Raw genomic sequence first — 27,184 nt, 5'->3', positions numbered from 1 at the left:
AGACGCTCCCTGTCTGTCCTGTGGACTTCAGTACCAGAGAGTATATATATATATAGAGACGCTCCCTGTCTGTCCTGTGGACTTCAGTACCAGAGAGTATATATATATATATAGACGCTCCCTGTCTGTCCTGTGGACTTCAGTACCAGAGAGTATATATATATATATAGACGCTCCCTGTCTGTCCTGTGGACTTCAGTACCAGAGAGTATATATATATATATAGACGCTCCCTGTCTGTCCTGTGGACTTCAGTACCAGAGAGTATATATATATATAGAGACGCTCCCTGTCTGTCCTGTGGACTTCAGTACCAGAGAGTGTATATATATATATAGAGACGCTCCCTGTCTGTCCTGTGGACTTCAGTATTTACAAGGCAAACGACATGACGTAACAGGACCTACAGTAGAGGACTCTTGTATCTGGCCTGTCAGAAACAGGTTAACTCTCTCAGGCTTTTCATACACCCTCTCCCTCTGCCCTGTTCTGCCTCGGCAGATCTGAATACACGTCGGCTGTATAGATGCTGCAGTATCTCCACAGGGGGCCGTGCCAGAGATGATGTCATGGAACTATATTCAACTGTCACTTTTAGCGTTAGCGCTGTGCAGTCTAAAGGTCAGAGGTTAAATGATCATAACAACCAGGTAGTCAGTCAGTGTAATTCTGATTAAACATTGAGAGGGGGGGGGGGGGGGTCCCAGTCACAGATGAAGCATTTAGCATTAGCGCTGTGCAGCCTAAAGGTCAGAGGTTAAATGATCATAACAACCAGGTAGTCAGTCAGTGTAATTCTGATTAAACATTGAGAGGGAGGGGGGGGGGGGTTCCCAGTCACAGATGAAGCATTTAGCATTAGCGCTGTGCAGTCTAAAGGTCAGAGGTTAAATGATCATAACAACCAGGTAGTCAGTCAGTGTAATTCTGATTAAACATTGAGGGAGGGGGGGGGGGTTCCCAGTCACAGATGAAGCATTTAGCATTAGCGCTGTGCAGTCTAAAGGTCAGAGGTTAAATGATCATAACAACCAGGTAGTCAGTCAGTGTAATTCTGATTAAACATTGAGGGGGGGGGGGATGTTCCCAGTCACAGATGAAGCATTTTCAATGGAGAATGTAAATTGGAGTCGGTTTAATCTGTGTCCTGAAAACAGCTCCCTCAGTATTCCGCTTGTCTGTACACGGTGATGGGTAGTAGGGTTTCCATCTGTAGTTAGTTCCCAGAGGGATTTCTCTCTGTCCTGGTTTCACGTAGAACACTGGGCCAGACACACAGTGGATGTCACTGTCTGGTAGGGTCGTGTTGTAGGGAGACTGGCTAGACTGTTACGACTGGTAAGGCATGTTGTCTCGTTGTTGTCAGATGTGAGCCAGTCCTATGAGTCATGACTCTTCCGGCAGCGCTCCGTACATTTGTACCTGTATCCGTCTGTTGTTGCATCATCACTGGGCGCCTGCGGTCTCTCTACACTCGCCCAGTCATTCCTAGAAGGTGTTTCTATACACCTGATAGGTGCAGAGAAATGTGTTGTTTTGCAGGGTCAACCGTAGTAGTACGGTACTCCTGGAGGAAAATTGGGGTGAAGTGCCTTGCTCAAGGGCACGTCGGCAGATTTTTCACCTTGTCTGGCTGCTGCGGTATTGGAACCAGTGATCTTTCAGTTACTGGCCAAACGCTCTAACAACTAGGATATCTGCCATGTTAGAGAGGTAGGGGGTGGTGGGAGAGAGGTAGGGGGGTAGGGGGGAGAGAGGTAGGGGGGGTAGGGTGAGAGAGGTAAGGGGAGAGAGGTAGGGGGGAGAGAGGTAGGGGGGTAGTGGGAGAGAGGTAGGGGAGAGAGGTAGGGGGTAGGGGGAGAGAGGTAGGGGGGTAGGGGGAGAGAGGTAGGGGGGTAGGGGGAGAGAGGTAGGGGGTAGGGGGAGAGAGGTAGGGGGTAGGGGGAGAGAGGTAGGGGGGTAGGGGGAGAGAGGTAGGGGGAGAGAGGTAGGGGGGAGAGAGGTAGGGGGGAGAGAGGTAGGGGGGTAGGGGGAGAGAGGTAGGGGGGAGAGAGGTAGGGGGTAGGGGGAGAGAGGTAGGGGGTAGGGGGAGAGAGGTAGGGGGTAGGGGGAGAGAGGTAGGGGTAGGGGTAGGGGGAGAGAGGTAGGGGGTAGGGGGAGAGAGGTAGGGGGTGGGGGAGAGAGGTAGGGGGGGGGGAGAGAGGTAGGGGGGTAGGGGGAGAGAGGTAGGGGGAGAGAGGTAGGGGGTAGGGGGGTAGGGGGAGAGGGGTAGGGGGAGAGGGGTAGGGGGGAGAGAGGTAGGGGGAGAGAGGTAGGGGGTAGGGGGAGAGAGGTAGGGGGTAGGGGGAGAGAGGTAGGGGGAGAGAGGTAGGGGGAGAGAGGTAGGGGGGTAGGGGGAGAGAGGTAGGGGGTAGGGGGAGAGAGTTAGGGGGGTAGGGGGAGAGAGTTAGGGGGTAGAGGGAGAGAGGTAGGGGGAGAGAGGTAGGGGGTGGAGGGAGAGAGGTAGGGGGTGGGGGAGAGAGTTAGGGGGTGGGTGGAGAGAGGTAGGGGGGTGGGTGGAGAGAGGTAGGGGGGTGGAGGGAGAGAGGTAGGGGGGTGGGGGGAGAGAGTTAGGGGGGTGGGTGGAGAGAGGTATTTTTTTATTTCACCTTTATTTAACCAGGTAGGCTAGTTGAGAACAAGTTTGAAGTTGGTGAGGGAGATAAAAGTCTCCAACTTCAGCGATTTTTGCAATTCGTTCCAGTCACAGGCAGCAGAGAACTGGAACAAAAGGCGGCCAAATGAGGTGTTGGCTTTAGGGATGATCAGTGTGATACACCTGCTGGAGCGCGTGCTACGTGTGGGTGTTGCCATCGTGACCAGTGAGCTGAGATAAGGCGGAGCTTTACCTAGCATGGAGCTTTACCTAGCATGGAGCTTTACCTAGCATGGAGCTTTACCTAGCATGGAGCTTTACCTAGCATGGAGCTTTACCTAGCATTGACTTGTAGATGACTTGGAGCCAGTGGGTCTGGCAACGAATATATAGCGAGGTAGAGGGAGAGAGGTAGGGGGTAGAGGGAGAGAGGTAGGGGTGGAGAGGGAGAGAGGTAGGGGTGGAGAGGGAGAGAGGTAGGGGTGGAGAGGGAGAGAGGTAGGGGTGGAGAGGGAGAGAGGTAGGGGTGGAGAGGGAGAGAGGTAGGGGGGGAGAGGGAGAGAGGTAGGGGGGGACTACCTGCTGCCCCTAGAAGCAACACCCAGGCTATGTCCTCGTGTTGTAACGACACCCAGGCTACGTCCTCGTGTTATAACACGACTCCCAGGCTATGTCCTCGTGTTATAACGACACCCAGGCTACGTCCTCGTGTTACAACGACACCCAGGTTACGTCCTCGTGTTACAACGACACCCAGGTTACGTCCTCGTGTTATAACGACACCCAGGATACGTCCTCGTGTTACAACGACACCCAGGCTACGTCCTCGTGTTACAACGACACCCAGGTTACGTCCTCGTGTTACAACGACACCCAGGTTACGTCCTCGTGTTATAACGACACCCAGGCTATGTCCTCGTATTATAACGACACCCAGGTTACGTCCTCGTGTTATAACGACACCCAGGCTATGTCCTCGTGTTATAACGACACCCAGGCTATGTCCTCGTGTTATAACGACACACAGGCTACGTCCTCGTGTTATAACGACACCCAGGCTATGTCCTCGTGTTATAACGACACCCAGGTTACGTCCTCGTGTTATAACGACACCCAGGCTATGTCCTCGTGTTATAACGACACCCAGGTTAGGTCCTCGTGTTATAACGACACCCAGGCTACGTCCTCGTGTTATAACGACACCCAGGTTACGTCCTCGTGTTATAACGACACCCAGGTTACGTCCTCGTGTTATAACGACACCCAGGCTATGTCCTCGTGTTATAACGACACCCAGGCTACGTCCTCGTGTTATAACGACACCAAGCTACGTCCTCGTGTTATAATGACACACAGGTTACGTCCTCGTGTTATAACGACACCCAGGTATTGTCCTCGTGTTATAACGACACCCAGGCTACGTCCTCGTGTTATAACGACACCCAGGCTACGTCCTCGTGTCATAACGACACCCAGGCTATGTCCTCGTGTTATAAAGACACCCAGGCTATGTCCTCGTGTTATAACGACACCCAGGTATTGTCCTCGTGTTATAAGGACACCCAGGCTATGTCCTCGTATTATAACGACACCCAGGTTACGTCCTCGTGTTATAACGACACCCAGGCTATGTCCTCGTGTTATAACGACACCCAGGCTATGTCCTCGTGTTATAACGACACCCAGGCTACGTCCTCGTGTTATAACGACACCCAGGTTAGGTCCTCGTGTTATAACGACACCCAGGCTACGTCCTCGTGTTATAACGACACCCAGGTTACGTCCTCGTGTTATAACGACACCCAGGTTACGTCCTCGTGTTATAACGACACCCAGGCTATGTCCTCGTGTTATAACGACACCCAGGCTACGTCCTCGTGTTATAACGACACCAAGCTACGTCCTCGTGTTATAACGACACCCAGGCTACGTCCTCGTGTTATAACGACACCAAGCTACGTCATCGTGTTATAACGACACCCAGGTTACGTCCTCGTGTTATAACGACACCCAGGCTACGTCCTCGTGTTATAACGACACCCAGGCTACGTCCTCGTGTTATAACGACACCCAGGCTATGTCCTCGTGTTATAACGACACCAAGCTACGTCATCGTGTTATAACGACACCCAGGTTACGCCCTCGTGTTATAACGACACCCAGGCTACGTCCTCGTGTTATAACGACACCCAGGCTACGTCCTTGTGTTATAACGACACCCAGGCTACGTCCTCGTGTTATAACGACACCCAGGCTACGTCCTCGTGTTATAACGACACCCAGGCTACGTCCTCGTGTTATAACGACACCAAGCTACGTCATCGTGTTATAACGACACCCAGGTTACGTCCTCGTGTTATAACGACACCCAGGCTACGTCCTCGTGTTATAACGACACCCAGGCTACGTCCTCGTGTTATAACGACACCCAGGCTATGTCCTCGTGTTATAACGACACCAAGCTACGTCATCGTGTTATAACGACACCCAGGTTACGCCCTCGTGTTATAACGACACCCAGGCTACGTCCTCGTGTTATAACGACACCCAGGCTACGTCCTTGTGTTATAACGACACCCAGGCTACGTCCTCGTGTTATAACGACACCCAGGCTACGTCCTCGTGTTATAACGACACCCAGGCTACGTCCTCGTGTTATAACGACACCCAGGTTACGTCCTCGTGTTATAACGACACCCAGGCTACTTCCTCGTGTTATAACGACACCCAGGCTACGTCCTCGTGTTATAACGACACCCAGGTTACGTCCTCGTGTTATAACGACACCCAGGTTACGTCCTCGTGTTATAACGACACCCAGGCTACGTCCTCGTGTTATAACGACACCCAGGTTACGTCCTCGTGTTATAACGACACCCAGGTTACGTCCTCGTGTTATAACGACACCCAGGTTACGTCCTCGTGTTATAACGACACCCAGGCTACGTCATCGTGTTATAACGACACCCAGGTTACGTCCTCGTGTTATAACGACACCCAGGCTATGTCCTCGTGTTATAACGACACCCAGGTTACGTCCTCGTGTTATAACGACACCCAGGCTACGTCATCGTGTTATAACGACACCCAGGTTACTTCCTCGTGTTATAACGACACCCAGGCTACGTCCTCGTGTTATAACAACACCCAGGTTACGTCCTCGTGTTACAACGACAGATAGAGGACACAGGTGTTCAAGCCAGATTCATTCATGAATGTCTTTCTGCTTTTGTGTGTCATTCATTCTCCATTCTCGCTAAACACTGGACTCTCTGACTGAGTGAGAACCGAGCCAAAGTGTGTGTGTGTGTGTGTGTGTGTGTGTGTGTGTGTGTGTGTGTGTGTGTGTGTGTGTGTGTGTGTGTGTGTGTGTGTGTGTGTGTGTGAGAGAGAGAGCCCCCTGCTCAGTGACAGAATGAAGTGGAGACCCCTGATGAATAATGATCAGTTCAGTTTTATAACGGAGAGAGGAAAGACCTGGAGACTGGCTTCTCTGTTAACATGGAGAGAGTAAAGACCTGGAGACTGGCTTCTCTGTTAACATGGAGAGACTAAAGACCTGGAGACTGGCTTCTCTGTTAACATGGAGAGAGTAAAGACCTGGAGACTGGCTTCTCTGTTAACATGGAGAGACTAAAGACCTGGAGACTGGCTTCTCTGTTAACATGGAGAGACTAAAGACCTGGAGACTGGCTTCTCTGTTAACATGGAGAGACTAAAGTCCTGGAGACTGGCTTCTCTGTTAACATGGAGAGACTAAAGACCTGGAGACTGGCTTCTCTGTTAACATGGAGAGACTAAAGACCTGGAGACTGGCTTCTCTGTTAACATGGAGAGAGTAAAGACCTGGAGACTGGCTTCTCTGTTAACATGGAGAGACTAAAACATGACCTGGAGACTGGCTTCTCTGTTAACATGGAGAGACTAAAGACCTGGAGACTGGCTTCTCTGTTAACATGGAGAGACTAAAGACCTGGAGACTGGCTTCTCTGTTAACATGGAGAGACTAAAGACCTGGAGACTGGCTTCTCTGTTAACATGGAGAGACTAAAGACCTGGAGACTGGCTTCTCTGTTAACATGGAGAGACTAAAGACCTGGAGACTGGCTTCTCTGTTAACATGGAGAGACTAAAGACCTGGAGACTGGCTTCTCTGTTAACATGGAGAGACTAAAGACCTGGAAAGACCTGGAGACTGGCTTCTCTGTTAACATGGAGAGACTAAAGACCTGGAGACTGAACATGGAGAGACTAAAGACCTGGAGACTGGCTTCTCTGTTAACATGGAGAGACTAAAGACCTGGAGACTGGCTTCTCTGTTAACATGGAGAGACTAAAGACCTGGAGACTGGCTTCTCTGTTAACATGGAGAGACTAAAGACCTGGAGACTGGCTTCTCTGTTAACATGGAGAGACTAAAGACCTGGAGACTGGCTTCTCTGTTAACATGGAGAGACTAAAGACCTGGAGACTGGCTTCTCTGTTAACATGGAGAGACTAAAGACCTGGAGACTGGCTTCTCTGTTAACATGGAGAGACTAAAGACCTGGAGACTGGCTTCTCTGTTAACATGGAGAGACTAAAGACCTGGAGACTGGCTTCTCTGTTAACATGGAGAGACTAAAGACCTGGAGACTGGCTTCTCTGTTAACATGGAGAGACTAAAGACCTGGAGACTGGCTTCTCTGTTAACATGGAGAGACTAAAGACCTGAGGACTGGCTTCTCTGTTAACATGGAGAGACTAAAGACCTGGAGACTGGCTTCTCTGTTAACATGGAGAGACTAAAGACCTGGAGACTGGCTTCTCTGTTAACATGGAGAGAGGAAAGACCTGGAGACTGGCTTCTCTGTTAACATGGAGAGACTAAAGACCTGGAGACTGGCTTCTCTGTTAACATGGAGAGAGGAAAGACCTGGAGACTGGCTTCTCTGTTAACATGGAGAGACATAAGACCTGGAGACTGGCTTCTCTGTTAACATGGAGAGACTAAAGACCTGGAGACTGGCTTCTCTGTTAACATGGAGAGAGGAAAGACCTGGAGACTGGCTTCTCTGTTAACATGGAGAGAGGAAAGACCTGGAGACTGGCTTCTCTGTTAACATGGAGAGACTAAAGACCTGGAGACTGGCTTCTCTGTTAACATGGAGAGACTAAAGACCTGGAGACTGGCTTCTCTGTTAACATGGAGAGACTAAAGACCTGGAGACTGGCTTCTCTGTTAACACGGAGAGACTAAAGACCTGGAGACTGGCTTCTCTGTTAACACGGAGAGACTAAAGACCTGGAGACTGGCTTCTCTGTTAACATGGAGAGACTAAAGACCTGGAGACTGGCTTCTCTGTTAACATGGAGAGACTAAAGACCTGGAGACTGGCTTCTCTGTTAACATGGAGAGACTAAAGACCTGGAGACTGGCTTCTCTGTTAACATGGAGAGACTAAAGACCTGGAGACTGGCTTCTCTGTTAACATGGAGAGACTAAAGACCTGGAGACTGGCTTCTCTGTTAACATGGAGAGAGGAAAGACCTGGAGACTGGCTTCTCTGTTAACATGGAGAGACTAAAGACCTGGAGACTGGCTTCTCTGTTAACATGGAGAGACTAAAGACCTGGAGACTGGCTTCTCTGTTAGTCTCTCTCTGCCTCTCTCCATCCCTCATTATAGTTGACGTAGATTCATACAGTTTATACAACATGGGGATTTATACAGTTTATACAACCTGGGGATTTATACAGTTTAGAAAACCTGGGGATTTATACAACCTGGGGATGTATAATGTTTATACCACCTGGGGATTTATACAGATTATATAACCTGGGGATTTATACAACCTGGGGATTTATACAGTTTATACAACCTGGGGATTTATACAGTTTAGAAAACCTGGGGATTTGTACAGTTTAGAAAACCTGGGGATTTATACAACCTGGGGATTTGTACAGTTTAGAAAACCTGGGGATTTATACAACCTGGGGATTTATACAACCTGGGGATTTATACAGTTTATACCACCTGGGGATTTATACAGTTTATACCACCTGGGGATGTATACAGTTTATACCACCTGGGGATTTATACAGTTTATACCACCTGGGGATTTATACAGTTTATACCACCTGGGGATTTATACAGTTTATACCACCTGGGGATTTATACAGTTTATACCACCTGGGGATTTATACCACCTGGGGATTTTTACAGTTTATACAACATGGGGATTTATACAGTTTATACCACCTGGGGATTTATACAGTTTATACCACCTGGGGATTTATACCACCTGGGGATTTATACAGTTTATACCACCTGGGGATTTATACAGATTATATAACCTGGGGATTTATACAACCTGGGGATTTATACAGTTTATACCACCTGGGGATTTATACAGTTTATACCACCTGGGGATTTATACCACCTGGGGATTTATACAGTTTATACCACCTTGGGATTTATACAGTTTATACAACCTGGGGATTTATACAGTTTATACCACCTGGGGATTTATACAGTTTATACCACCTGGGGATTTATACAGTTTATACCACCTGGGGATCTATACAGTTTATACCACCTGGGGATTTATACAGTTTATACCACCTGGGGATTTATACAGTTTATACCACCTGGGGATTTATACAGTTTATACCACCTGGGGATTTATACAGTTTATACCACCTGGGGATTTATGCAGTTTATACCACCTGGGGATCTATACAGTTGATCAAAACCTGATAGGATTTGTGAAGCCAGTCAGTTGTCCTCTGATGCCTTTTAGTTATCATAACCCCACCCATAACGCCTCCACACACACCTCTCTCTCTCTCTCTCTCTCTCTCTCTCTCTCTCTCTCTCTCTCTCTCTCTCTCTCTCTCTCTCTCTCTCTCTCTCTCTCTCTCTCTCTCTCTCCCTCTCCCTCTCCCTCTCCCTCTCTCTGTGTGTGTCCTCTGATTGTATATGACATTTTACCCTCCGTCTTCAGGTGGCGTGAAGGCAGGTGTTGAGGACTGTCCTTCTCTCTCTGCCTCCTTCTGTTGTTCTGAGTCATGGCGACCTCTCTGCTCAGCAGGCAGCTGGTCCTCTCCCTCCAGCAGAACCTCAGGCTCACTGCACCAGGTACACACCGCTCACACACTCCGCTCACACACCCCGCTCACACACTCCGCTCACACACTCCACTCACACACTCCCCTCACACACTCCGCTCACACACTCCGCTCACACACACACCGCTCACACACTCCCCTCACACACTCCGCTCACACACTCCCCTCACACACTCCCCTCACACACTCCGCTCACACACTCCGCTCACACACTCCGCTCACACACTCCGCTCACACACTCCGCTCACACACTCCGCTCACACACTCCGCTCACACACTCCGCTCACACACTCCGCTCACACACACCGCTCACACACTCCGCTCACACACTCCGCTCACACACTCCCCTCACACACTCCCCTCACACACACTCCGCTCACACACTCCGCTCACACACTCCGCTCACACACTCCCCTCACACACACCGCTCACACACTCCGCTCACACACACCGCTCACACACTCCGCTCACACACTCCGCTCACACACTCCGCTCACACACTCTGCTCACACACACCGCTCACACACTCCGCTCACACACTCCGCTCACACACTCCCCTCACACACTCCCCTCACACACTCCCCTCACACACTCCGCCACACACTCCGCTCACACACTCCCCTCACACACACCGCTCACACACTCCGCTCACACACACCGCTCACACACTCCGCTCACACACTCCGCTCACACACACCGCTCACACACTCTGCTCACACACACCGCTCACACACTCCGCTCACACACAGCGCTCACACACTCCGCTCACACACTCCGCTCACACACTCCCCTCACACACTCCGCTCACACATACCGCTCACACACTCCGCTCACACACACCGCTCACACACTCCGCTCACACACTCCGCTCACACACTCCCCTCACACACACCGCTCACACACTCCGCTCACACACTCCGCTCACACACTCCGCTCACACACTCCGCTCACACACTCCGCTCACACACACCGCTCACACACTCTGCTCACACACACCGCTCACACACTCCGCTCACACACTCCGCTCACACACTCCGCTCACACACACCGCTCACACACTCCGCTCACACACCGCTCACACACACCGCTCACACACTCCGCTCACACTCCGATCACACACTCCGCTCACACACTCCCCTCACACACTCCCCTCACACACTCCGCTCACACACTCCCCTCACACACACCGCTCACACACTCTACTCACACACACCGCTCACACACTCCCCTCACACACTCCCCACACACACCGCTCACACACTCTGCTCACACACACCGCTCACACACACCGCTCACACACTCCCCTCACACACTCCGCTCACACACTCCGCTCACACACTCCGCTCACACACTCCGCTCACACACACCGCTCACACACTCCCCTCACACACACCGCTCACACACTCTGCTCACACACACCGCTCACACACTCCGCTCACACACTCCCCTCACACACCTCGCTCACACACTCCGCTCACACACTCCCCTCACACACACCGCTCACACACACCGCTCACACACTCCCCTCACACACTCCGCTCACACACTCCGCTCACACACTCCGCTCACACACTCCGCTCACACACACCGCTCACACACTCCCTCACACACACCGCTCACACACTCTGCTCACACACACCGCTCACACACTCCGCTCACACACTCCCCTCACACACTCCGCTCACACACTCCCCTCACACACTCCGCTCACACACTCCGCTCACACACTCCCCTCACACACACCGCTCACACTCTACTCACACACTCCGCTCACACACTCCGCTCACACACTCCCCTCACACACACCGCTCACACACTCCCCTCACACACTCTACTCACACACACCGCTCACACACTCTACTCACACACACCGCTCACACACACCGCTCACACACACCGCTCACACACACCGCTCACACACACCGCTCACACACACCGCTCACACACACCGCTCACACACTCTACTCACACACACCGCTCACACACTCCCCTCACACACACCGCTCACACACACCGCTCACACACACCGCTCACACACACCGCTCACACACACCGCTCACACACTCTGCTCACACACTCCCCTCACACACTCCCCTCACACACACCGCTCACACACACCGCTCACACACTCTGCTCACACACACCGCTCACACACACCGCTCACACACTCCCCTCACACACTCTGCTCACACACTCCGCTCACACACACTCCGCTCACACACACTCCCCTCACACACTCCCCTCACACACTCCCCTCACACACTCCGCTCACACACTCCGCTCACACACTCCGCTCACACACACCGCTCACACACTCCCCTCACACACACCGCTCACACACTCTGCTCACACACACCGCTCACACACTCCGCTCACACACTCCCCTCACACACCTCGCTCACACACTCCGCTCACACACTCCCCTCACACACACCGCTCACACACTCCGCTCACACACACACCGCTCACACACTCCCCTCACACACTCCGCTCACACACTCCGCTCACACACTCCGCTCACACACTCCGCTCACACACTCCGCTCACACACTCCCCTCACACACTCCGCTCACACACTCCGCTCACACACTCCCCTCACACACTCCGCTCACACACACTGCTCACACACTCCCCTCACACACTCCCCTCACACACACCACTCACACACTCTACTCACACACTCTACTCACACACACCGCTCACACACTCCGCTCACACACTCCCCTCACACACACCGCTCACACACACCGCTCACACACACCGCTCACACACACCGCTCACACACACCGCTCACACACACCGCTCACACACACCGCTCACACACTCTGCTCACAGACTCCGCTCACACACACTCCGCTCACACACACTCCGCTCACACACACACCGCTCACACACTCCCCTCACACACTCTACTCACACACACCGCTCACACACTCTACTCACACACACCGCTCACACACACCGCTCACACACACCGCTCACACACACCGCTCACACACACCGCTCACACACTCTGCTCACACACTCCGCTCACACACACTCCGCTCACACACACACCGCTCACACACTCCCCTCACACACTCTACTCACACACACCGCTCACACACTCCGCTCACACACTCCCCTCACACACACCGCTCACACACTCTGCTCACACACTCCCCTCACACACACATAAGAGGTAGTAGGAACAGTAGTGTGTACAGGTTATGGTTATGTCTGTTAGAGGTAATATCTATATGCAATCAGCTCTATTCCAGTTATATCACTGTTTGGTATACACACACACACACACACACACTGGTAGAAACGTCACACTACTGACCTTGCTGCTGTTCCCTGTAGCCAACAGTCTCTTAATGAGTCAGCTTCCTCAATCATAAAACAGAGGTCAGCTACATGGTTAAGACAGACTAATGGTATCACCCTGTAGCCAGACAGACTAATGGTATCACCCTGTAGCCAGACAGACTAATGGTATCACCCTGTAGCCAGACAGACTAATGGTATCACCCTACATACCCTGTGGCCAGACAGACTAATGATATCACCCTACATACCCTGTGGCCAGACAGACTAATGATATCACCCTGTGGCCAGACAGACTAATGATATCACCCTGTGGCCAGACAGACTAATGATATCACCCTACATACCCTGTGGCCAGACAGACTAATGATATCACCCTGTGGCGAGACAGACTAATGATATCACCCTACATACCCTGTGGCCAGACAGACTAATGTCATCACCCTACATACCCTGTGGCCAGACAGACTAATGATATCACCCTACATACCCTGTGGCCAGACAGACTAATGATATCAGCCTACATACCCTGTGGCCAGACAGACTAATGATATCACCCTGTGGCCAGACAGACTAATGATATCACCCTGTGGCCAGACAGACTAATGGTATCACCCTACGTACCCTGTGGCCAGACAGACTAATGATATCACCCTGTGGCCAGACAGACTAATAATATCACCCTGTGGCCAGACAGACTAATGGTATCACCCTACGTACCCTGTGGCCAGACAGACTAATGATATCACCCTGTGGCCAGACAGACTAATAATATCACACTGTGGCCAGACGGACTAATGATATCACCCTGTGGCCAGACGGACTAATGATATCACCCTGTGGCCAGACGGACTAATGATATCACCCTGTGGCCAGACGGACTAATGATATCACCCTGTGGCCAGACGGACTAATGATATCACCCTGTGGCCAGTTGGACTAATGATATCACCCTGTGGCCAGACGGACTAATGATATCACCCTGTGGCCAGACGGACTAATGATATCACCCTGTGGCCAGACGGACTAATGGTATCACCCTGTGGCCAGACGGACTAATGGTATCACCCTGTGGCCAGACGGACTAATGGTATCACCCTGTGGCCAGACGGACTAATGATATCACCCTGTGGCCAGACGGACTAATGATATCACCCTGTGGCCAGACGGACTAATGATATCACCCTGTGGCCAGACAGACTAATGGTATCACCATGTGGCCAGACAGACTAATGGTATCACCCTGTGGCCAGACAGACTAATGATATCACCCTGTGGCCAGACAGACTAATGGTATCACCCTGTGGCCAGACAGACTAATGATATCACCCTGTGGCCAGACAGACTAATGATATCACCCCGTGGCCAGACAGACTAATGATATCACCCTGTGGCCAGACAGACTAATGATATCACCCTACATACCCTGTGGCCAGACAGACTAATGATATCACCCTACATACCCTGTGGCCAGACAGACTAATGATATCACCCTGTGGCCAGACAGACTAGTGATATCACCCTGTGGCCAGTTGGACTAATGATATCACCCTGTGGCCAGACGGACTAATGATATCACCCTGTGGCCAGACAGACTAATGATATCACCCTGTGGCCAGTTGGACTAATGATATCACCCTGTGGCCAGACGGACTAATGATATCACCCTGTGGCCAGACAGACTAATGATATCACCCTGTGGCCAGACAGACTAATGGTATCACCCTGTGGCCAGACGGACTAATGGTATCACCCTGTGGCCAGACGGACTAATGATATCACCCTGTGGCCAGACGGACTAATGATATCACCCTGTGGCCAGACAGACTAATGGTATCACCCTGTGGCCAGACAGACTAATGGTATCACCCTGTGGCCAGACAGACTAATGGTATCACCCTGTGGCCAGACAGACTAATGGTATCACCCTGTGGCCAGACAGACTAATGATATCACCCTGTGGCCAGACAGACTAATGATATCACCCTGTGGCCAGACAGACTAATGATATCACCCTACATACCCTGTGGCCAGACAGACTAATGATTTCACCCTACATACCCTGTGGCCAGACAGACTAATGATATCACCCTGTGGCCAGACAGACTAATGATATCACCCTGTGGCCAGACAGACTAATGATATCACCCTGTGGCCGGACAGACTAATGATATCACCCTGTGGCCAGACAGACTAATGGTATCACCCTGTGGCCAGACAGACTAATGATATCACCCTGTGGCCAGACAGACTAATGATATCACCCCGTGGCCAGACAGACTAATGATATCACCCTGTGGCCAGACAGACTAATGATATCACCCTACATACCCTGTGGCCAGACAGACTAATGATATCACCCTACATACCCTGTGGCCAGACAGACTAATGATATCACCCTGTGGCCAGACAGACTAGTGATATCACCCTGTGGCCAGTTGGACTAATGATATCACCCTGTGGCCAGACGGACTAATGATATCACCCTGTGGCCAGACAGACTAATGGTATCACCATGTGGCCAGACAGACTAATGGTATCACCCTGTGGCCAGACAGACTAATGATATCACCCTGTGGCCAGACAGACTAATGGTATCACCCTGTGGCCAGACAGACTAATGATATCACCCTGTGGCCAGACAGACTAATGATATCACCCCGTGGCCAGACAGACTAATGATATCACCCTGTGGCCAGACAGACTAATGATATCACCCTACATACCCTGTGGCCAGACAGACTAATGATATCACCCTACATACCCTGTGGCCAGACAGACTAATGATATCACCCTGTGGCCAGACAGACTAGTGATATCACCCTGTGGCCAGTTGGACTAATGATATCACCCTGTGGCCAGACGGACTAATGATATCACCCTGTGGCCAGACAGACTAATGATATCACCCTGTGGCCAGTTGGACTAATGATATCACCCTGTGGCCAGACGGACTAATGATATCACCCTGTGGCCAGACAGACTAATGATATCACCCTGTGGCCAGACAGACTAATGGTATCACCCTGTGGCCAGACGGACTAATGGTATCACCCTGTGGCCAGACGGACTAATGATATCACCCTGTGGCCAGACGGACTAATGATATCACCCTGTGGCCAGACAGACTAATGGTATCACCCTGTGGCCAGACAGACTAATGGTATCACCCTGTGGCCAGACAGACTAATGGTATCACCCTGTGGCCAGACAGACTAATGATATCACCCTGTGGCCAGACAGACTAATGATATCACCCTGTGGCCAGACAGACTAATGATATCACCCTACATACCCTGTGGCCAGACAGACTAATGATTTCACCCTACATACCCTGTGGCCAGACAGACTAATGATATCACCCTGTGGCCAGACAGACTAATGATATCACCCTGTGGCCAGACAGACTAATGATATCACCCTGTGGCCAGACAGACTAATGATATCACCCTGTGGCCGGACAGACTAATGATATCACCCTGTGGCCAGACAGACTAATGATATCACCCTGTGGCCAGACAGACTAATGATATCACCCTGTGGCCGGACGGACTAATGATATCACCCTGTGGCCAGACAGACTAATGATATCACCCCGTGGCCAGACAGACTAATGATATCACCCTGTGGCCAGACAGACTAATGATATCACCCTGTGGCCAGACAGACTAATGATATCACCCTGTGGCCAGACAGACTAATGATATCACCCTGTGGCCAGACGGACTAATGATATCACCCCGTGGCCAGACGGACTAATGATATCACCCTGTGGCCAGACGGACTAATGATATCACCCTGTGGCCAGACAGACTAATGATATCACCCCGTGGCCAGACAGACTAATGATATCACCCTGTGGCCAGACAGACTAATGATATCACCCTGTGGCCAGACAGACTAATGATATCACCCTGTGGCCAGACAGACTAATGATATCACCCTGTGGCCAGACAGACTAATGATATCACCCTGTGGCCAGACAGACTAATGATATCACCCTGTGGCCAGACAGACTAATGATATCACCCTGTGTGCCAGACAGACTAATGATATCACCCTGTGGCCAGACAGACTAATGATATCACCCTGTGGCCAGACAGACTAATGATATCACCCTGTGGCCAGACAGACAGGAACTAAGGCTGATACGGCATAATGAATGGAGGGTTTGTCCTTGTCGAAGGTTAAGATGAAGGATCAAGTCAGCAACACAGCATTGCCTTAACTGTGTGTGTGTGTGTGTGTGTGTGTGTGTGTGTGTGTGTGTGTGTGTGTGTGTGTGTGTGTGTGTGTGGACAGGCTGCAGGTATGCGAGTAAGGCAGCAGCTAAGACTCAGATGGAGTTTGAGTACGACGGGCCGTCCATGAAGACCGAGGTCCCAGGACCCCGTTCCAAGGTACTGAACCACACAGAGCCCCTGTACGCCACTAACAGCACCATGGACCAGTAGGAACTATAGCTGTCTGTTAACAGGTACTGAACCACACAGAGTCCCTGTACGCCACTAACAGCACCATGGACCAGTAGGAACTATAGCAGTCTGGCTCCTTCTGTTTGACATGGGTCATGTTCAGTGGTGACCTCTGTGTGACCCTGCGATGGGAACAGTGGACTGTACACACCCATCCTGAACACTCTGTTGCACACAGACTTCGTCCCAAACAGAACCCTAAGGAGGGAATAGGCTGCATTAGACCAGGGCACTATGGAGGGAATAGGCTGCACTATGGAGGGAATAGACTGTATTAGACCAGGGCACTATGGAGGGAATAGACTGTATTAGACCAGGGCACTATGGAGGGAATAGACTGTATTAGACCAGGGCACTATGGAGGGATTAGACTGTATTAGACCAGGGCACTATGGAGGGAATAGACTGTATTAGACCAGGGCACTATGGAGGGAATAGACTGCATTAGACCAGGGCGCTATGGAGGGAATAGACTGCACTAGACCAGGGCACTATGGAGGGAATAGACTGTATTAGACCAGGGCACTATGGAGGGAATAGGCTGCATTAGACCAGGGCACTATGGAGGGAATAGGCTGTATTAGACCAGGGCACTATGGAGGGAATAGGCTGCATTAGACCAGGGCACTATGGAGGGAATAGACTGTATTAGACCAGGGCACTATGGAGGGAATAGACTGTATTAGACCAGGGCACTATGGAGGGAATAGACTGTATTAGACCAGGGCACTATGGAGGGAATAGACTGTATTAGACCAGGGCACTATGGAGGGAATAGACTGCATTAGACCAGGGCACTATGGAGGGAATAGGCTGTATTAGACCAGGGCACTATGGAGGGAATTGTCTGCATTAGACCAGGGCACTATGGAGGGAATAGGCTGCATTAGACCAGGGCACTATGGAGGGAATAGGCTGCATTAGACCAGGGCACTATGGAGGGAATAGACTGTATTAGACCAGGGCACTATGGAGGGAATAGACTGTATTAGACCAGGGCACTATGGAGGGAATAGGCTGCATTAGACCAGGGCACTATGGAGGGAATAGGCTGCATTAGACCAGGGCACTATGGAGGGAATAGACTGTATTAGACCAGGGCACTATGGAGGGAATAGACTGTATTAGACCAGGGCACTATGGAGGAATAGGCTGCATTAGACCAGGGCACTATGGAGGGAATAGACTGCACTATGGAGGGAATAGGCTGCATTAGACCAGGGCACTATGGAGGGAATAGACTGCACTAGACCAGGGCACTATGGAGGGAATAGGCTGCATTAGACCAGGGAATAGACTGCATTAGACCAGGGCACTATGGAGGGAGTAGACTGTATTAGACCAGGGCACTATGGAGGGAATAGACTGCATTAGACCAGGGCACTATGGAGGGAATAGGCTGCATTAGACCAGGGAATAGACTGCATTAGACCAGGGCACTATGGAGGGAGTAGACTGTATTAGACCAGGGAATAGACTGCATTAGACCAGGGCACTATGGAGGAAATAGACTGCATTAGACCAGGGCACTATGGAGGGAATAGACTGTATTAGACCAGGGAATAGGCTGCATTAGACCAGGGCACTATGGAGGGAGTAGACTGTATTAGACCAGGGAATAGACTGCATTAGACCAGGGCACTATGGAGGAAATAGACTGCATTAGACCAGGGCACTATGGAGGGAATAGACTGCACTATGGAGGGAATAGACTGTATTAGACCAGGGCACTATGGAGGGAATAGGCTGCATTAGACCAGGGAATAGACTGCATTAGACCAGGGCACTATGGAGGGAGTAGACTGTATTAGACCAGGGAATAGATTGCATTAGACCAGGGAATAGACTGCATTAGACCAGGGCACTATGGAGGGAATAGGCTGCATTAGACCAGGGCACTATGGAGGGAATAGGCTGCATTAGACCAGGGCACTATGGAGGGAATAGACTGCATTAGACCAGGGCACTATGGAGGGAATAGACTGCACTATGGAGGGAATAGACTGCATTAGACCAGGGCACTATGGAGGGAATAGACTGCATTAGACCATGGCACTATGGAGGGAATAGACTGCATTAGACCAGGGCACTATGGAGGGAATAGACTGTATTAGACCAGGGCACTATGGAGGGAATAGACTGTATTAGACCAGGGCACTATGGAGGGAATAGACTGTATTAGACCAGGGCACTATGGAGGGAATAGACTGTATTAGACCAGGGCACTATGGAGGGAATAGACTGTATTAGACCAGGGCACTATGGAGGAAATAGACTGTATTAGACCAGGGCACTATGGAGGGAATAGACTGTATTAGACCAGGGCACTATGGAGGGAATAGACTGTATTAGACCAGGGCACTATGGAGGGAATAGACTGTATTAGACCAGGGCACTATGGAGGGAATAGACTGTATTAGACCAGGGCACTATGGAGGGAATAGACTGTATTAGACCAGGGCACTATGGAGGGAATAGACTGCCATTTTGAGATACATTAACCTACTGTTGAGGAACCACCCTGACCTGACATCTCTCTCTTCATCTCCTCCTCCTCCTCTCTCCTCTACTCTCCTCCCTCCTCTCCTCCCCTCCCTCCTCCTCTCTCCTCCCTCTTTCCTCCTCTCTCCTCCCCCTCTCTCCTTCTCCTCCCCCACCAGGAGCTGACCAAACAGTTGGGAGAGATGCAGGTATGCCAAGAGAGAGAGAGAGAGAGTGTGTGTGAGGCTGTTTTGATGATGGAATAAAACAATGCATTCTTGCGTCACACCCTTGCATGCGCACACAGCGCAGACAAACACAACGCAGACACACAGTCTCTCTCTGTGTCTAGACTGAGTTAACTGAATGAATACCTTATCTCTCTGTCTCTCTGTCTCTGTCTCTCTGTCTCTTTGTCTCTGTCACTCTGTCACTCTCTCTCTGTCTCCCCCTCTCTCTCTCTCTCTCTCTCTCTCTCTCACTCTCTCACACTCTCTGTCACTCTCTGTCACTCTCTGTCACTCTCTGTCACTCTCTGTGACTCTGTGTCTCTCTCTGTCTCTTTCTCTCTTTCTCTCTCTTTCTCTCTCTCTTTCTCTCTTTCTCTTTTTCTGTCTCGCTCTCTCTTTCTGTCTCTCTCTCTGTCTCTGTCACTCTCTCTCTGACTCTATCTCACTCTCTGTCACTCTCTCTCTGTCTCTCTCTCACTCTCGGTCACTCTCTCTCTTTCTGTCTCTCTCTTTCTGTCTCTCTGTCACGCTCTCCCTTTCTGTCTCTCTCTCACTCTCTGTCACTCTCTCTCTTTCTGTCTCTCTCTCGCTCTCTCTCCCCCTCCCCCCCCAGAATGTGGGAGCAATCAATTTCTTCTGTAACTATGAGGAGAGCAGAGGAAACTACCTGGTGGACGTGGACGGAAACCGCATGCTGGACGTCTACACACAGATCTCCTCTATTCCTATAGGTCAGTACACACATCTGCTCCATCCTTATTGGTCAGTACACACATCTGCTCCATCCTTATTGGTCAGTACACACATCTCCTCCATCCCTATTGGTTAGTACACACATCTCCTCAATCCCTATTGGTCAGTACACACATCTCCTCCTTCCCTGTTGGTCAGTAAAAGCATTTCTCTACACCACAAGCATTTCGCTACACTCGCAATAACATCTGCTAACCGTTTGTATGTTACCAACAAAATGTTATTTGATTTACACAGATCTCCATCCTTATTGGTTAGTACCCAGATCTCCTCTATTCCTATTGGTTAATACCCAGATCTCCTCTATTCCTATTGGTTAGTACCCAGATCTCCTCTCTTCCTATTGGTTAGCCCACATATCTAATCTATTCCTATTGGTTAGCCCACACATCTCCTCTATTCCTATTGGTTAGCACACACATCTCCTCTATTCCTATTGGTTAGCCCACACATCTCCTCTATTCCTATTGGTTAGCACACAAGCCTACTCCATCCTTATCGGTTGGTGTCTAGAAGATCTTGCTAGTCATGTGTTCTATAGTTTGACAGAGTAGCATGCTGGAGGTAAGCAACTTATCTGTAGCATAGCATTTTCCCATTTTGACACCACAGCACTTCTGCCTGGCAGGTGTTGAACTAGACTCTCAAGGTTAGCGGTTCACTGTAACTCAGTGGGCAGAGCAGGGCGCCTGCAACACCAGGATAGTGGGGGTTGATTTTAGGCCTAAAATGTATGCATGCATGACTGTAAGTCTCCTTGGAGAAAAGAGTCTGTATTATTATTATATAGGATATTATTATTATTATATGGGATATTATTATTATTATTATTATATAGGATATTATTATAGGCTATTATTATTATATATATTATTATTATTATATATGATATTATTATTATATAGGATATTATTATTATTATATAGGATAATATTATTATTATATAGGATATTATTATTATTATATAGGATATTATTATTATATAGGATATTATTATTATTATATAGGATATTATTATTATTATATAGGATATTATTATTATATAGGATATTATTATTATTATATAGGATATTATTATTATTATATAGGATATTATTATTATATAGGATATTATTATTATTATATAGGATATTATTATTATATATGATATTATTATTATTATTATAGGCTATTATTATTATTATATAGGATATTATTATATAGGATATTATTATTTTTATTATTATATGATATTATTTTTATTGTTATATGATATTATTATTTGTATTATATATGTTATTATAATTATATATGATATTATTATTAATATATATGATATTATTATTATGTAGGATATTAGTATTATATAGGATATTATTATTATTATTATATAGGATATTATTATTATTATTATAGGATATTATTATTATTATTATTATAGGATATTATTATTATTATTATATAGGATATTATTATTATTATTATATAGGATATTATTATTATTATTATAGGATATTATTATTATTATTATTATAGGATATTATTATTATTATTATATAGGATATTATTATTATTATATAGGATATTATTATTATTATATATGATATTATTATAGGTTGTTATTATATGATATTATTATGTTACGATGTTATATCACTATATTATAGAACGCTGCAAACCAAAAGCTACATACCTGAGAGGACCTTGTGTTTTTTAGCCTGACATTGCAACACAGAAAGCAGCTGGAGGCGAGAGACTTAGTTTACATTACAGTGGTTTAGGGCTAGGCCACATACAGCAGTTGGCACGCCCTGACCTGACATGTCTCTGTTTTCTTTATATTTTGGTTAGGTCAGGGTGTGACTCGGGTGGATACGCTAGTTTTTGGATTGTCTATTGGTTTTGTATTGTCTAGGGGTTTTGTATTGTCTAGGGGTTTTGTATTGTCTAGGGGTTTTGTATTGTCTAGGGGTTTTGTATTGTCTAGGGGTTTTGTATTGTCTAGGGGTTTTGTATTGTCTAGGGGTTTTGTATTGTCTAGGGGTTTTGTATTGTCTAGGGGTTTTGTATGTCTAGAGTTTTGTAGGTCTAGGTATTTGTATGTTTATGGTGGCCTGATATGGTTCCCAATCAGAGGCAGCTGTTTATCGTTGTCTCTGATTGGGGACCATATTTAGGTAGCCATATTCCTTTGGTATTTGTGGGATATTGTTCTATGTTTAGTATTTTGTTAGTTTGTTCAGTGTTTCATTCTTTAAATAAAGAAGAATGTACACATAGCACACTATACCTTGGTCTCATTCGTATGACGAACGTGACAGCAGTTAATGATGACCTTGTCCTCGTGTGTTTAGTTATGATGAGGTCTAGGACAGACAAGGTAGTTATTGATGACCTCGTCCTCGTGTGTTTAGTTATGATGAGGTCTAGGACAGACAAGGTAGTTATTGATGACCTTGTCCTCATGTGTTTAGTTATGATGAGGTCCTCGTGTGTTTAGTTATGATGAGGTCATCATGTGTTTAGTTATGATGAGGTCCTCATGTGTTTAGTTATGATGAGCTATAGGACAGGTAAGTTAGTTATTGATGACCTTGTCTTTACACAACTTCATCTCAGCTATGAGGAGTTAAAGAGAAACAAGATTCTCTGGTTCTCTCGCCTGATGAAACCAAGATTGAACTCTTTGGCCTGAATGCCAAGTGTCACATCTGGAGGAAACATGGCACCATCCCTACAGTGAAGCATGGTGGTGGCAGCATCCCTACAGTGAAGCATGGTGGTGGCAGCATCATGCTGTAGGGACGTGTTTCAGCAGCAGGGATTGGGAGACTCGTCAGGATCGAGACAAAGATGAATGGAGCAAAGTACTGAAAGATCCTTGATGAAAACCTGCTCCAGAGCGCTCAGGACGTCAGACTGGGGTGAAGGTTCACCTTCCAACAGGACAACGACCCTAAATACACAGCCAAGACAACACAGGAGTGGCCTTGGAACAAGTCTCTGAATGTCCTTGAGTGGCCCAGCCTGAGCCCGGACTTGAACCCAATCGAACATCTCTGGAGAGACCTGAAAGTAGCGACACTCCCCATCCAACCTGACAGAGCTTGAGAGGATCTGCAGAGAAGAATGGGAGAAACTCCACAAATACAGGTGTGCCAAGCTTGTAGCGTCATACCCAAGAAGACTCGATGCTGTAATCGCTGCCAAAGGTGCTTCAACAAAGTTTTTTTTATTGGTAATAAATTAGCAAACAAAGTTGGCCTGTTTTTGCTTTGTCATTATGGGGTATTGTACGTAGATAAAGGATCGGGGGAAAAAAACAATTTAACCAGTTTTGTAATTAGGCTGTAACGTAACAAAATGTGGAAAGCTCAAGGGGTCTGAATACTTCCGAAGTTACTGTATAAACTGCAGCTACTCATTAGCCGGGAAGCGTCGTATTTCCTGCAGGGGTCGTGACCTGGCAGAGTAACCAACGCTCTCTGTTCTCTCAATGATAAAACTTCTACATACTGGACGCTGCTCTGCACTTCAATGGACTGATAGTGGCCGTGTTCCAAATGGCTCCCTTTTCCATTTATAGTGCACTACTTTTGACCAGAGCTCTATGTAGGGAATAGGGAACCATTTATAGTGCACTACTTTTGACCAGAGCTCTATGTAGGGAATAGGGAACCATTTATAGTGCACTACTTTTGACCAGAGCTCTATGTAGGGAGTAGGGAACCATTTATAGTGCACTACTTTAGACCAGAGCTCTATATAGGGAACCATTTATAGTGCACTACTTTAGACCAAAGCTCTATGTAGGGAATAGGGAACCATTTATAGTGCACTACTTTAGACCAGAGCTCTATGTAGGGAGTAGGGAACCATTTATAGTGCACTACTTTAGACCAGAGCTCTATATAAGGAGCCATTTATAGTGCACTACTTTAGACCAGAGCTCTATATAGGGAACCATTTATAGTGCACTACTTTAGACCAGAGCTCTATATAGGGAGCCATTTATAGTGCACTACTTTAGACCAGAGCTCTATATAGGGAACCATTTATAGTGCACTACTTTAGACCAAAGCTCTATGTAGGGAATAGGGAACCATTTATAGTGCACTACTTTAGACCAGAGCTCTATGTAGGGAATAGGGAACCATTTATAGTGCACTACTTTTGACCAGAGCTCTATGTAGGGAATAGGGAACCATTTATAGTGCACTACTTTTGACCAGAGCTCTATGTAGGGAATAGGGAACCATTTATAGTGCACTACCTTTGACCAGAGCTCTATGTAGGGAATAGGGAACCATTTATAGTGCACTACTTTAGACCAGAGCTCTATGTAGGGAATAGGGAACCATTTATAGTGCACTACTTTAGACCAGAGCTCTATGTAGGGAATTGGGAACCATTTATAGTGCACTACTTTAGACCAGAGCTCTATGTAGGGAATAGGGAACCATTTATAGTGCACTACTTTAGACCAGAGCTCTATGTAGGGAATTGGGAACCATTTATAGTGCACTACTTTAGACCAGAGCTCTATGTAGGGAATAGGGAACCATTTATAGGCCACTACCTTTGACCAGAGCTCTATGTAGGGAATAGGGAACCATTTATAGTGCACTACCTTAGACCAGAGCTCTATGTAGGGAATAGGGAACCATTTATAGTGCACTACTTTAGACCAGAGCTCTATGTAGGGAATAGGGAACCATTTATAGTGCACTACTTTAGACCAGAGCTCTATGTAGGGAATAGGGAACCATTTATAGTGCACTATTTTAGACCAGAGCTCTATGTAGGGAATAGGGAACCATTTAGGGCGTGTGGCGTGTTTCTAGTACTCTATCTTATCTGAGAGAGAAGCCATCTGTTCAGGGGCTGACTTATTCATGTCCTATCTGGGGTGTGTGTGTGGGTGTGTGTGTGGGTGGGTGTGTGTGTGTGTGTGTGTGTGTGTGTGTGTGTGTGTGTGTGTGTGTGCGTGCGCGTGTGCGTGTGCGTGTGCGTGCGTGCGGCATATTTGACTTTGTCCTGATGGATTTCCATGCAGTCATTAATGATGTAAATGTGTATCTACGGTATGTCTCCTATTAATTTAGAACATTCTACAGTGATGTTATGAAACCTAATGGAACTGTCAGGAAGTGGAGGAAGGACACAATGTAGCTATTCTAGTTGAGAATCTCTCTGACTGGGACTATAATAGAATAGGAGAGGTAGATTCTACCCAGAGAGAAGGTGGATTCAGATTTAAAGGTTCTACCCAGAGAGAAGGTGGATTCAGATTTAAAGGTTGTACCCAGAGAGAAGGTGGACTAAGATTTAAAGGTTCTACCCAGAGACAAGGTGGACTAAGATTTAAAGGTTCTACCCAGAGAGAAGGTGGACTAAGATTGAAAGGTTATACCCAGAGACAAGGTGGACTCAGATTTAAAGGTTCTACCCAGAGAGAAGGTGGACTAAGATTGAAAGGAGATATATAGTTAACATATAACTAACGGCAACATTGGCTCAATACAGATATCTATAGATGCTCTAGGAGTTAGCAGGTTAAGGACCAGATTACATGTTGTAGGAGTTAGCAGGTTAAGGACCAGATTGTAGGAGTTAGCAGGTTAAGGACCAGATTACATGTTGTAGGAGTTAGCAGGTTAAGGACCAGATTACATGCAGTAGGAGTTAGCAGGTTAAGGACCAGATTGTAGGAGTTAGCAGGTTAAGGACCAGATTAAATGCAGTAGGAGTTAGCAGGTTAAGGACCAGATTAAATGCAGTAGGAGTTAGCAGGTTAGGGACCAGATTACATGTTGTAGGAGTTAGCAAGTTAAGGACCAGATTACATGCAGTAGGAGTTAGCAGGTTAAGGACCAGATTACATGCAGTAGGAGTTAGCAGTTCAAGGACCAGATTACATGCAGTAGGAGTTAGCAGTTCAAGGACCAGATTACATGCAGTAGGAGTTAGCAGTTCAAGGACCAGATTACATGCTGTAGGAGTTAGCAGGTTAAGGACCAGATTACATGCAGTAGGAGTTTGCAGGTTAAGGACCAGATTGTAGGAGTTAGCAGGTTAAGGACCAGATTACATGCAGTAGGAGTTAGCAGGTTAAGGACCAGATTACATGCTGTAGGAGTTAGCAGGTTAAGGACCAGATTGTAGGAGTTAGCAGGTTAAGGACCAGATTAAATGCAGTAGGAATTAGCAGT

At 48.1% G+C, this 27,184-nt stretch overlaps 1 protein-coding gene across 1 annotated transcript in view; it reads left to right on the top strand.

Annotated features, from left to right (window-relative positions):
* The window catches only part of LOC135553891 (4-aminobutyrate aminotransferase, mitochondrial-like), a 59,332-nt gene that overhangs the window by 11,676 nt on the left and 20,472 nt on the right, over positions 1–27,184 (top strand). Inside the window, exons 2-5 of the mRNA XM_064985817.1 lie at positions 9,622–9,755; positions 17,357–17,454; positions 20,190–20,219; positions 20,854–20,971. Coding sequence (XP_064841889.1) covers positions 9,686–9,755; positions 17,357–17,454; positions 20,190–20,219; positions 20,854–20,971 — 316 coding nt within the window. The 5' untranslated portion in view covers positions 9,622–9,685. The remainder of the gene's footprint in view (positions 1–9,621; positions 9,756–17,356; positions 17,455–20,189; positions 20,220–20,853; positions 20,972–27,184) is intronic.

This window comes from Oncorhynchus masou, chromosome 14 (genome assembly GCF_036934945.1).
Source record: "Oncorhynchus masou masou isolate Uvic2021 chromosome 14, UVic_Omas_1.1, whole genome shotgun sequence".
Classification (NCBI taxonomy): domain Eukaryota; kingdom Metazoa; phylum Chordata; class Actinopteri; order Salmoniformes; family Salmonidae; genus Oncorhynchus; species Oncorhynchus masou.
The sequence above is the reverse complement of the archived record's forward strand: the minus strand, read 5'-3'. Positions and strand labels throughout refer to the sequence as shown.